The sequence below is a fragment of the Frieseomelitta varia genome, unplaced genomic scaffold (genome assembly GCF_011392965.1).
Source record: "Frieseomelitta varia isolate USP_RPSP 00005682 unplaced genomic scaffold, Fvar_1.2 scaffold_429, whole genome shotgun sequence".
Lineage (NCBI taxonomy): Eukaryota > Metazoa > Arthropoda > Insecta > Hymenoptera > Apidae > Frieseomelitta > Frieseomelitta varia.
In genome coordinates, this window is record NW_025110178.1 from 86,720 (window position 1) to 100,441 (window position 13,722).

General features: G+C 25.8%; 4 protein-coding genes across 5 annotated transcripts; 1 reads left to right on the top strand and 3 right to left on the bottom strand.

The window, feature by feature from the left end:
• Positions 1-304: 304 nt before the first annotated feature.
• On the bottom strand, positions 305-5,426 carry LOC122531979 (chromosome-associated kinesin KIF4). The gene is made up of 14 exons (XM_043660373.1): positions 5,326-5,426; positions 4,608-4,833; positions 4,076-4,511; positions 3,723-3,988; positions 3,195-3,635; positions 2,720-3,113; positions 2,234-2,600; positions 1,868-2,156; positions 1,602-1,738; positions 1,299-1,484; positions 1,054-1,224; positions 803-979; positions 655-725; positions 305-553 (listed from the first exon to the last, which is right to left on the bottom strand). Exons 2-14 carry the CDS (start codon positions 4,831-4,833, stop codon positions 538-540), a joined length of 3,177 nt encoding a protein of 1,058 aa, XP_043516308.1. The 5' UTR covers positions 5,326-5,426; the 3' UTR covers positions 305-537.
• A 671-nt stretch (positions 5,427-6,097) lies between these two features.
• LOC122531982 (presenilins-associated rhomboid-like protein, mitochondrial) lies at positions 6,098-7,901 on the top strand. The gene is made up of 8 exons (XM_043660379.1): positions 6,098-6,256; positions 6,336-6,516; positions 6,621-6,722; positions 6,788-6,953; positions 7,036-7,253; positions 7,337-7,438; positions 7,524-7,621; positions 7,697-7,901. Exons 1-8 carry the CDS (start codon positions 6,210-6,212, stop codon positions 7,791-7,793), a joined length of 1,011 nt encoding a protein of 336 aa, XP_043516314.1. The 5' UTR covers positions 6,098-6,209; the 3' UTR covers positions 7,794-7,901.
• Positions 7,902-7,944: 43 nt separating this feature from the next.
• LOC122531986 (S-formylglutathione hydrolase) lies at positions 7,945-9,830 on the bottom strand. Its single transcript, XM_043660384.1, has 5 exons — positions 9,721-9,830; positions 9,398-9,468; positions 8,941-9,318; positions 8,617-8,842; positions 7,945-8,556 (listed from the first exon to the last, which is right to left on the bottom strand). The coding sequence occupies exons 2-5, from the start codon at positions 9,466-9,468 to the stop codon at positions 8,374-8,376; spliced, it is 858 nt and encodes a 285-aa protein (XP_043516319.1). The 5' UTR covers positions 9,721-9,830; the 3' UTR covers positions 7,945-8,373.
• Positions 9,831-10,083: 253 nt separating this feature from the next.
• LOC122531980 (coiled-coil domain-containing protein 39-like) lies at positions 10,084-13,700 on the bottom strand. 2 transcript variants are annotated; one of them, XM_043660375.1, is made up of 10 exons: positions 13,287-13,700; positions 12,962-13,183; positions 12,597-12,788; positions 12,313-12,528; positions 11,869-12,252; positions 11,555-11,809; positions 10,968-11,450; positions 10,679-10,891; positions 10,313-10,601; positions 10,084-10,239 (listed from the first exon to the last, which is right to left on the bottom strand). In XM_043660375.1, the coding sequence occupies exons 1-10, from the start codon at positions 13,698-13,700 to the stop codon at positions 10,145-10,147; spliced, it is 2,763 nt and encodes a 920-aa protein (XP_043516310.1). In that variant the 3' UTR covers positions 10,084-10,144. The 2 variants fall into 2 exon arrangements, with proteins under 2 accessions (XP_043516310.1, XP_043516311.1); XM_043660376.1 differs by lacking the exon at positions 13,287-13,700 and having other exon boundaries at positions 10,084-10,242; positions 12,597-13,083.
• Between the last annotated feature and the right edge of the window lie 22 nt (positions 13,701-13,722).

Here is a 13,722-nt window from a genome sequence, read left to right on the forward strand (position 1 = left end):
ATATAAATATTATAAAATTATTTTTGTCTCAATTTTTCTTTTATCTTACACATTATAGTTACCACATAAAATTATAAAATTTAATATGTATATAAAAGATTTTTAACTACAAATTAGATTTGTGATATTTTAGGGTTTTATAAACGTATATAAAAGCAAACTTGGTAAAAAGTTTATTTTATTACATGTACATATCTACAAAGTTAAATAATTTTATTATTTTAACATCTGAGTACATTTATAGATATTAAGTTAATTCACAGATATCAAAATAATAATTACAATACAGATATTAAAATCACAATATTAAAATAATTTACAATATTAAGCTGATTTACAATATTCAGTTAATGTACAACATTAATTATATAACTGACGTTAAATAAGATTAATGACATTATAAAATCTAGTTGTCTCTTCACAAAATCTTGTTGCGAATACGTGATAGAATTTGTTTTCTTCCAATATCACAAAATTGCATTTTTAGAAAAATTGATTCATACTATTGATAACGACAATGCTGATGATCTGGCATTATTATGATTTGTTCAGTCTATTTAAATAATAGAAATTGAAAAGTTAATAACATATGATCATACGATATATAATGAAATTAAAAAAATATATTTTAATTTATACATAATTTAAATATACCTCAATTTTTTTAGAGATTCGTCACATTCTTCTTCGCTTTTCGTTTGTTCCACAAATAATGTACGATTCAACTAAAAATAGAAGACAATTATATGATAATGATACATGATTATAATATGATTATCATTAGAACGAATAATAAGCTTACATTTTTTTGATCTCTATTTTGACAATTATTTACGCCGCATTTACAGTTATTACCACATAAACTTTTATTTTTACGACAAGTACAAATTCGTGTAACACAATTCGTTTTGCAATTACATTTCGTATCTCCATTTGATGTTCGTTTCACTGATTTGCGGTCAAATGTTTTTGTTGTATTCTAAAAATAAAAATTATATTGTTATTTAAGACTGAATGAATATAAATAACGAAAATGAATGGTTTGCCAATTACCAAAAGACTTTGTATACGATTGTAAAGTGGTGTTTGTATCCAATCTGGATCTTTTTCGACATTATCGTCTTCAGTGCTACTAACATCTGTTACCAATTCAAAATCTTTAGATTTGAACTCCCTAACTTTTTTTGGTCTCACGTTTTCTTTATTTTGAATTTTACCTGAAAGCTGAAAAATTTACAAAACAATTTATACTTCCATTGAGAATTCACTTTGTCTATAATAAAAGTATGTATATTAACTGTTTCTTCCAACTCTTGGCATTTTTGTTTATAAAGCTCCAACTCTTCTCTTAATTTACTTTCATTTTCATTTTTATATTCTTTAATAGAATGTGTATCATTTAATGAAAGTTTTTTTGACAAACGTTTTTCTTTCTGTCTAATATGGTATTCATTTAATTGTGCTTGCAATAGTTCATACTTTCCCTAAAATTACATTTATTATTGCAAATATATTAATTTTTAATTAAATGGTTGATATCGAAAATAAAGAGGTTATATTTTATATATAAATAGTCTAGAATATAACAAAAATATACAAACTTGAAGTTCATTATGCTCATATTCTTTTACACATTGTTTTCTTCTATTTTCTGCAATATGTTTTAATAATAGCTTAAGAGCAATTTTTGCTTCGTCCATTGTATGTATTCTTTGCCATCTTGTATGTGCATTATTTTCTAAATAAATAAATAGATACAACAATTAACAAGCGTAAAATGAAACTTACTAGATTTACATGTATCATTTAATATATATTATAAAATATATTAGAAAAATATAAAATATATATATTATAAAATATTTACCTTGATCAGATTCAACAATTTTTTGTTGAAGATCAGTAATTTGCGCATTACGTAAAGCTAAAAATTCATTAAGTTCAGCAATTTTTGTCTCATTTACATCATTACTATTTTGTAGTTCTTCTAACATGCACACTAGTGATGCTCTATCCTGCATTATTTTTTCAAGAGAATATTCTGCATCAATAGTGCTTACTAATACTTCTATTTCTTGAATTAACCAATCTCGAATTTTATTAGTATTGGTATTTATCTTTTCTTTTTTTACTCTCTTTTGCAAATCTAGAGCTTCCTAAAAATTAAAATAAAAACAAAATTAACTATTGCTTAATTAAGACATTACTATAAAAATCTCACTTAATACATTACTTTCAGCCTTTTATTAACAGCAAAAGCTTCTTCCATTTTTCTTTTGAAAACAATTTCTTGTTTACTATGCCACATTTTTAAACGTGTCACTTCGTTCACTTGTTTTCTATTTTGATCTTTTAACCTGTTCAATTCTTTCTCCTTTGATCCCTTCCATTTTGTAAATTTGTCAGATTCATTACGCATTTGCCTAATTAATTTCACTCTTGTTTGCTTTAACACGCGCATTTCATTTGATAAATTTTTTATTTGCTGATCTTGTTTCTCTTTCATTTTAACTATTTTATCTTGCTCTGTTATTTTTCGCCTTAATTCCGTTATTTTTTTTTCCAATTCTTGTACTTTTTTACGTCTATTTTCTGCTAATCTATAAAACAGAAAAAATAAATTTAAAAACCTAAAGAAATAATATTAAACTAATAACTGTTATAATTGAATAAAATTAAATTATATTTTGTACAACTAAATATTAATTAAGCTTCTTACTTTGAGCTAACATTATTTGCCTGTATATTCTGTAAAGCTTGCAAAAGTTCCTCTTTCTCCGTTTGAAGTGTTTTTATTTCCTGCTCCATTTCTTGTATTTCTTTGGAATAATCCATCGTTTGAGATGAGTTTTTTAAAAGCTGACATATAAGACTCTCCTTAATAGCAAGTTCTTTATTGATATTTTGTACTTCGTTGTTCCTTTTAACTTGAAGTAAAGTATGTTCTTCCTGTTTTTCATGAAAATCGTCTAAACTATCTGGAGAACATATTTCATCCATAGATGTCTGTCCTGAATCTTCTTCATGGTTTATTGTAAATGTATTTGCATTAATAGAGGATATTTCATAATTTATAAGTTCTTCAGATGTTTTCTTTTGATCATTTTGTATGTCTGTTTACCATAAATAAGAAAGTATTTTACTTCAATAAAATTTTAAATTTTATATCAATAAAATTTTTGTATATCACTTACCAAGAATTTTTAAATATAAAGCTTCTAATCTCGAGCAATGCTCATTATATTTGTCAGGATTTTTATTAAAATCGTCTAAAAGATTTTTACATTCTTCTAATATTTCGATCATATTTATCTGAATTTTTTCTCTAGCTTGTTCAGCTAGTTCTGCTCTCTCATGCATGGCAAGAGTTTCAATCAAATTAATATTGAATTTTTCTGTTAAATCTCTTATTTTTTTTTGCAAGCATTGATTTTTTTCTGCCAGTTCTTGATGTTCCAATGGACAAGAAACTTTAATTTCCTGATCTACTAAAGCAAGTTTTAATTCTTGTACTAATTTATTTAACCGATTTATTTCTGAAATCTTTGGATCTTGATTTACTACAGGTTTATTTTTTATTTTACATGCTCTGTCTGCATATCTTAATGTACTTAAAGTTTCATCTAAATTATAATCTGTAAAAATTTTAAAAAAAGACAAATTACCTAGAACGTTAGTATTAAATACTACAATTAAATATCATAAATTTTGACAATAGTAACCTGCTGGACTAACACATGCTATCATTAGCGTTATGGAATTACCACCAAGAGAATCTTGCAACAATCTTGTAAGTTTACTATCTCTATAACCAACATATGCTGTAGGGTCACCCTCTCCTAACTGAGATATAACATTTCCCAATGCTAATAAACCTTTATTTATATTAACTCCTTCTTTAAATCTTTCACCAGTTGCTTGAGTTTTCTTACTACGTTCAGACCCAGCTAAATCTACTAAATGAAACTTCGCTGTTGTTGCTGTATTACTAAATTACATTAATAAAAAATAATAAAATATTAAAATATATCATAAATAAATTTAAATATTATTTTATAATTTTCATATTGCTTACAGATCATCCTTTTTATGTTGATAAATGCATAAAGTGAATATTGCGTGACTTCGGCTACTTTGTGCATTCATTGCAGTAGCACCAGTAGCACGTCCTATTGAGCCTTGTGTTAAGCAATCTAATGTCTCTGTTGCATTTTTGACTTCTTTTTCAACAAGCCCAGCAATTTTTATGTTTTTACCATCATCTCTGATATCAACAATAGATTGATTTCGTTGCTTGTCAGTCAACAAATCATACAATTGCTCTTGATAAAGTTCCATAAATGAAACTGTAACTTTGAAGTTCCAATCTTCTTTTGATAAAATCATATCAAATATATCATTTACTGCTCGAGGTATAACACCCATATTTTCTGCTTCAACATAATTTGTACCCATTGAATGGGTTTTACCACTTCCAGTTTGTCCATAAGCTAATATAGTAACATTGTAGCCTGTACAGAAATGGTGTATATATATAGTATTTTACTTGTTATAACAAGACATAACTACAATTACAAAATTTTATAAATTATATATTTTAACTTTACCTTGAAAGATATTTTTCACCATGTTTTTAACAGCAGTATTATAAAACTCCTCTTGACTAACATCAGGAGAAAATACGTAATTAAATGTAAAAGACTTAGTTGTGTTACATATAACTATTTGTGATTCACCAGGAATAACATCTAAGCACGTTTGACAACCTCGTTCAATCTCAGTCCTTACTAATGGACGAATGCGAACAGCAACTTTAACTGAATCTTCACTCATCTGCAATTAAAAATATGTTGCATTTTCAAAAATACATACTTTTTTTTAAATTTACTAACATTTTAATTACAAATTTCTGTAACTTTTAATTCTTGGTGTATATTTTTATTTATCTTAGGAGGATTTAGGATTTAATAATATTTTTAGCAGCAGTCTTTTCAGTATTATGTATAAAAAACGTAGTATTATAAAAACGATGTTTTTGTATCATATAATGACTGGGTAAGTAAATTGAAAATTAAGAAAATTATGAAAATCAATATTTTAGATATCTTTAAAATCACTGGAAAATTTCTTTCATGGCTAATTCACTATGATCCTGAAGATTGAAGTCTCCTCTTTATAACGATGCCTTGAAACTTAATGTACGGTTCTGTTTTCGCTATTTTATTGAACTTTAAGTATTAGAATTAAACGACGAAATATTAGGATGCTTTGAATTTTTAACATTTAACTCTAATCAAAAATTTGGCAAGAATAACAATTAATTACCTTTGCGCTTATTCGTCCTGTTAAACAGTAACGAATACAAATCAAGAATATCAAACGACTGTTAACTTAAGACTAACCGTTTTCGTTATGTATTTGAAATCAAACTGTTTCGTATAAAGTCCCCGCATGTAAAAATCTTCGATGATTGGAGACTATCTGGCTTTCTGATTGGCTGGCAGAATTTGTAAACTCAGTTAAACTCAAATACAAATTTTTATTAATAAAAGTTAAATGAACGCGTAACAAAAATATAACACAAGGAGAGAAAAAAATAATTTATTTTTTCTTTTGTTAAAACGCATCATCTTTTCTTCAGTCTTCCTAATTCGTGAGCTGTTACAAATATAGCACAAATATAAATAAGACATACTTGTGATACCAGCATTAATATGTTTTCAATGTAAAATTTTTACGTATGCATTTGATAATATGATTATTATAACAATAAATAAAACGGTTGCAATTGTAAGTATAATTTTACATCATTTTATAATTATAACAACGCATGTATATATATTTAATGTATTATTAATATCCGCATTTGAAAGAACTATGAATTCATGCATCAGCTACTACAACATTTGGTTCGTGATAAACTTTCGTAAAATTATTGAAATAATTTGCAATTGTATGTTTACAGTGAAAAGGCATAATCTTGGTCACATAATTGAAAAAGTGGCTGCATGAAAAAAATTATTCGTTCAGTATTAAAACTATGAGAAAAACTTGACATAAGTGACTTTTATAAAAAGTGAATAAAATGTTAATTATATAATAATTAATGATAATAATGAATAACATTTAATCATAATTTTATGTGATTGATGTGCTGATAGAATCAGTGTACATTTGGTAATATATTTTTACTATTCTTGGGGTATAACATGGCACTTAGGTCATTTTTGCATATAGGTGACAATGCGTATAAATGGTAAGACAAGTCTTTCTGTATCAAATTTTTATATCTATTAATTTCAAAGTACCTAACTATGTTTATGTATCTTTTTCAGTGTTTTCACTGCTATAACGTTTAAACCTAAATTATATGTACTTGAAGGATATAAAGTCAGAAATTTTCATAAATTTCGAGGCAAAGTAAAACTATCAAAATCACAGCTACCAAATGAATTTTTTCAAACACAATCTGCACATTTTTCCAATTTATGGAAACCATTTACCTTTACTATCATAGTAAGAGATTGTAAAAATATCAGATTTTAATTCTGTTTTTATTTTGTTATATTTAAACAGAATATATTATTTTAGTATCATAAGTCTGTTTATGTTTAATTCAGTTTAGTGCAACGACATTTATTGCGGCTGCAATTTGGGAATATGAATGTATCAGAGATAAAACCTATAGGATAATCAGAAGTTATCAGCAATGGGGAATACATGTTTGTATATTGAAACTCATATGTAATTTAAAATATTTTATTAATTACATATTATTTTTATTTAGCGGACAGGATGGAGACATACAATGGAAAATTGGTGGAAGAACTTATCAGAAGGAGAAAAAATATTTGTTCCCATATGTTTCTTAAATGTACTAGTATTTTTATCATGGCATATTCCAGCATTTCGACTAACAATGTATCGATATTTCTCATGTACTCCTACAAGTAGTGAGTAAAATATTTGTAAAACATATTTAAAAATATTAATATATATATATAAGAGTAACAAATTCTATATTTCTAATATAAGATAGATGTTGGCCAATGGTGTTTGGAACATTTTCTCATTGTTCCCTTGTTCATCTAATTATCAACATGTATGTATTATATGGCTTCTCTAAAGTTGCTGTGGCTGAATTGGGTAGAGAACAATTTTTGACACTCTATTTAACTAGTGGAGTAATATCTAGTTTCTCAAGTCATTTATACAAAGCTGCAGTTGGTATAAAAGATCCTTCTTTGGGAGCTGTGAGTATTCAATAGAATTTATATTTGTAATATAAAATGTTAATGTAAATATAATTTGAAATATAACAATAATTCGAACATAGTCAGGAGCAATAATGGGTGTCTTCGGATTTGTGTGTACTCAATTTCCAAATGCACATCTGTCTATTGTTTTTCTTCCAATGTTAAAATTTACAGCAAGTATAGTATGTATAACATCATTTTAACTATATAAAATTAAAGTTTTATATGTAATTCTATATTTTTTACTAAAAATGTTTATATAATCAGGTTATGAAAGCTATAATGGGTTTAGATACCTTGGGATGTCTTATGCGCTGGCAACGTTTTGACCATGCAGCACATTTGGGAGGAGTATTATTTGGAATGTAAGTACTTACGTATAAAACATGTAAAAATTTATGTATTTTTATTGCTGTTTTATTATTTACTGTTTATTATAGATTTTGGCAAATGTGGGGTAGTGCCAATATATGGCAAAAACGTGAACCAGTATTAGTATTTTGGCATCAAATCCGTGAACCATCTAAGTCTAAATAGTTGTAAATAACCTCTTTGTTATGAAATTGATACTAATATACTTTGTATATTTGTAATATTATGAAAAATTGTGAAAGTTATAAGAAGTGGAATTATATGAAAGAGAAAGCCTTATTTATGTTTTATAATTAATGAAAAAAGTCATGAAAAATTTGATAGTAAGGAAAAGCACATATAATTCAGGATGTACAAGTTTAGTATGGATCGGAAAAATTACAGTATGATACAGTTAAGATATTGAGATTCGTTTCGAATCGACCACAATAGTTAAATGCCGAATCAATACAAAATTAGACGTTTCTTTATATCCTAATTAAAGTTACGGCATCCTGAACAATATAGAAACATCTGGATCGAATTTTCGGACTCTTATCGAAACTCGTCCAGTTTCGTGACACTTCTCACATATAGCACAACAATAAGAAATTATTTTTACTTGCATAATATATCAAATTAAAATGTTTTTCTTTAAATTATATTATAGATATTATATTTTGTGCTGTTATTATTATCATTATTATAGTAACATTTTATTTTTCGATATTAAAAACATTACGAAGAAATAAGTACATAAATTGAATTAAGATTTAAGATATTTTACATGATGCTTAATGTGATCTTCTATGAACGTAGATATAAAAAAATAACTATGATCATAACCTTCTTGAAATCTAAGAACTAAAGGTAATCCAGCATCTTTTGCAGCTGATAGTAAATTTTCTGGTAGTAATTGCCCATCTTTCAAAAACCTATCTTCTTTTCCCTAAAATTATAGATTTATTTATATATTTATTGTAAGATTTTATCTCAGTTAATAATATACCTGGTCAACTAATATATCCAAAGGAGGTCCATTGTATTTTTTAGCCAATTCTGTGGCATCCCAATCTTTCCATAGAGCATTAGTTTCTGTTCCACCCAGATAACCAGAGAGAGCTTTTCTCCCCCATGGAGATGAAATTGGATTACTTATAGGTGCGAAAGCAGATACTGTTTTATATAAGCCAGGATTTTTTAAAGCACATATTAAGGCTCCATGTCCGCCCATACTATAAAATTTGAAATAAGATTCAATGAAAAAATTCTATAATTAAAAATAATAATTTGATCAAATTATTAAATAACCAAGCTTTGATTTACTGTCTACCTATGACCCATTATGGATTGTTTATCTGATAAAATGGGAAATTTATCATTAATTAAAGCTGGTAGTTCCTTAGTTACATAACTATACATTCTGTAATTCCTTTTCCATGGTTCAGTTGTTGCATCAATATAAAAACCAGCACCAGTTCCAAAGTCCCAGTCTTTATCTTCTTCAGGTATATTAAGATTGCGAGGACTAGTATCAGGTGCAACTAAAACTACCCCTTGTTCAGAAGCATATTTTTGTGCACCTGCTTTCTGTACAAAATTAGTTTCTGTACATGTTAAGCCAGATAACCAATAAATAACTGGTACAGGACTTTCTTCCGCTTGTGATGGAAGAAAAATTCCGAAATTCATTCTACATCCTAGTTCATAGCTATATTATAAAATATTATTGTAGGTAATATTGAATATTATTAAATAATTTTGATAAAAAAAATAAAATTGTGCAGTACCTCTCATGCGAATAAACCTTTTGCCATCCACCAAAAATTTTGTTGCTAGAAACTTCAATAATATCTGACATCTAAAAATATTTTTCAACATTAAAATTAATTAAATCTTTACATTTTTAAATATATGTTTTATGAACATAAATAGGGTTAGATAGAGTTAATAGAAAACTGAAATCATTCGGTATATTTAAAATTTCATCTTATTTTGGATATAAAAGAAAAAAGAAAAATTAATTTTATTAAATTCATTAATCTTTTTTAATTATTCTTTAATTTAGTGACATATTTAAGATATAAAACAAATATTATTTCGAGTAACATACCTTATAACACGAAAAATTACGTTCAATATGTGATTTCCAACGGACTTTGAATAGTTATGAAACTTGCGACTATCAGTTGTACGTTATTAAATAAATTGATTAGTTTACAAAATATTCACATGTGTATGTATATATATATATATATATATATATGTTGAATCTATATTGCGAATTGTCTATGTATAATTTTAATTAGACAATAATGTAACCTTAAAACAATTACAATTGGTCTTGTAATTTATGTTAAATTTTATATGAAAATTATATTTTTGGTAATATAAGTAAGTTTTTTCATTAATATATTAATTATTTTTTATTGTTTAAATTATTAATTATTTTTATTTTTACATACTATTTCTGCTTAATGTAAATGAATATAATAAAAAAACACTAATATTGTTATTATACAGTTTAAAGAATTATATTAAAAAGTTTTCTTCATTGATTGTGCTTGTACGGAAGCTTTTGTAGATAATTGCTTTTGTTTTATATTGCTTCTTGATACATTTTGTATTGGAAAAACTGAAACATAACAATTTGATGACTGATAAATGTTTATTATTACTATATATTTATATTCTTAAAAACTTACTTTCAAATTCTGGTTCTATATTGACAACATGCCCAATACTTCCCTTAGATGATCCATAACTTTCTCTATTTGTACTTTTTGGTAAACATTCTGATGAATTTGTATTACTATAAGATCGATTGGTTCCTGGTGATTGACTAAGCAAAGTTGTAGATGGTAATTCTATATTTTGAGCTATTAATAACTTTTTAATATAAGATTCAACTTCTACATGCTGAACTGTAAATTCTGCAATATCTTGCAAAGCAATGGAATTTTGTTCTTGCAATTCACGAAGTTCTATTTCTTTCTAGTGAATACAGATAAATTAAGATAAGTTATAAAACATATGTTATAATACCATAAAACATTAGACAATTCACAAACCTGTTGTATCAGTACAGTTTTGTCTCCTGTAGTTTCATACAGTCGATGAACACCTTTTTTGGCATTTTGTAAATTTTTATCAGCTCTTGTTATTTTTTCTTTTTGTTCGTGAATTTGATGTTTCAAATCAGTTAAATATTGTTTTTTATTTTCTTTGCATTCTTGAGTTTCTTCAATATCTTCAAGAATTTTCGCATAGTCTTTTTGTATCTTCTATTGAAATCATTTTACAATTTAATATATTTCTTATTTTTTAATTTCATGTTAAATTAAATATATTATAGAATACCTGCATATTTTCAGTTAAACACTGTAATTCTTCCTTTTTCTGCTTTAAATTTTGTTCTGCATGTTGTAGTTCTTCGTCTAATTTTCTATATTCTTCTATTTCTAATTTATTTTGGTCATCTGCAGTTAAAGTTACTTTGTATTTGTCATTACAGACATTTATTACTCGTAATGTATTTTCCATGGCTTGTATTTCATCTTCAGTTTTTCTTATTGTTTCATCTAATTTATCGCCTTGCTCTTGTAAAAGATATCTTTCTTGTGCACATTGAATCTTCATATGAGTAGTACCTATTGGAGTTCCATCAGGATTAGTACCCAATAATGCTATACAATTGCCATATCTTGCTTGTAATTGTTTTATTCTTATATTTCTCTCAGCAATAGCACTTTTTAATTCTGAACATTCACTATCTGCAATTCTTTTTTGTACGATTAGAGATTCCTTTTGTACAATAATTTCTGCTTTTCGTTCCCGCATTGCCTAAGTGATTTTATCAAAATTTTAGATTTTAATTTAATACTTTAAGTTGTAAATTATTTAATATTTTTAGTAATACTATAATTATTATCCTATGAAAAACGTACTGCTTCTAATTCAAGTCTATATCTTTCTAAATCATAAACATTTTCTCCTATATTTGATATTATTTTCTCCATTTGAGATACTTTAAGTCGTAGCATACTTTCTTCTACTTGTTTCTCTTCATAACGATTTTGAGCAGCTTTTAATCTTTTTTCTCCTGCATTCATAATGAGAACAAGATCTTGCTTTTTATTTTGTAAATATTCTAATTCATCGTTATCATGTGCTAAACTATTTGATATTTTCCTCATATTATCCTATATAATAAAAAAATAATGTCAGTGTACTATTTAATTTAAGTAATTTTTAAACTTACTTCTAAAGCGGTAATCTGTTTCTGTAATAATTTGGACACTTTCATTTTTTCATCTAATACACTTTGAAGTTCTTCGATCTTTTTTTGTTTTTTTTCGAGTTCAGATTTATCATATTCAAGTCCTCTTAATCTATTCAATTTCATCTCATATTTTCGAACTTCAAATTCAGCTTGATACCATGTTTCCTTTTTATTTTCCGAAATTTGTTCTTCTTTAACATATAATTTGTCTAAATATTCACATTTTTTAGATTCTTTTTCATACTGCATTTTCAAAATTTTACTCTCATTTTCTAAGTTTTTCATTTGGTTCATTACACGTAAATTCGCCATTTGTAATCGATTTATTTCTTTAATCATTTTGGATTTCTTTTTCTCTTGTTCCTGTTTTATTTTAATATATTATTTTATTTTATTTAATAATCATTATTTAATAATAAATACCTCTATCATTTCCTCCAATTCCTTTGCCTTTTCTTCAATATCTACTTTCTGATTGGTGATGTCTTGTAATTTTACAATTAAATCTGCTACTTGTTTATCTGTTTTTTCTATTTTTGCATTTTTAATTTGTATTTGTGACTTTTTATGGTTTATATCAGTTCTTACTTGTTGTACACGTTGAGTCAATTCTTTTACGATATTTTTTTGTATAACAAGCTAAAATTTTGGGAAAGAGGAGATTTTAAGGAAAATGATTTTAAAAGTATTTTTATTTGTATTCTTACTTGATTTTCGTATGCATTAATCATTTCCTTTAAATTACCCTGTTCTTCCTTCATCGCAGTAAGCTCTTTTTCTAATTGCTTAATTGAGTTTTGAACTTGTTTATTATTCTCAATTTGTTCGATTAAGAATTTTTCTGATTCTTGAAGTACTTTCTTCTTATCTTCAGAAATTTCGTGTAATACTTCTGTTTCCTTGTTAAATAATTTACTATTTTATTTAATTTACTTAATTTACTTAATAAAATCAAAATTTAATAAAAGCTAACAAATATAATAAAAAAATATTTAGATATTAGTAAAACTTCAAAGCAATTAATATAATATAATAAAAAATATAATAAAAGTTGAATATAGTGCAGTTATACTTGAATGATCTTTTTGATATCGTCATTTTTTTGCTGTAACATGATTACACTTTCTTTCCACTGATTAAATATTTGTCGATATTCTATCAATGATTGATTATATAATGCAGATGTTCGACTAAGTATAATCTCCATTTCTCGTGCTTCGTTAGTTGTTTTAATAATTGAATCACGGTATGTTTGTAATTCAATACTAAGTTTCTGTCTTTTTAATTCTAGTTCCTAAGTTATTGAAAAAACAAATAAATAAGACAAAACTTTTGTAATTATATTACACATTTAATATGTACTTTATTCTTAAATTTATTTACTTCTTTTTTTTTACCTTATATTCCTTCAGATCTTCTTTCATGTATTGCTCTATTAATTCATTATTATTTTCATTTTCATTTAATATCTCCTCCATTTCTCGTAAATTCTTTTCATCATATTTTAATGTATTTTTTGATGTTTCTATTTTCTTTGTTATTTTCTGTAATTCTCTTTCAATGTTTGCTACCATCTCATTTACTTCTTGCCATTCTTTTTGAAAATTTCGCGCCTCTTGGTAAAGACTTGATTCGGTCTGACAACTCAATCGGTAATGATGATCTTCAGTTTTAAGTTGCACAGAATGAGTGGTTAAAAGTTTTTGATTCATATCTTGCTCTGTTATTAAATTGTTAATATGTTTTTTCATCATTTTAATTCGTTCCTCCGTTGATTCGAATTTCGTGGTTAAATTTTCTTTTAATTTCATTTTCCTTTCAATCTTTCAATAT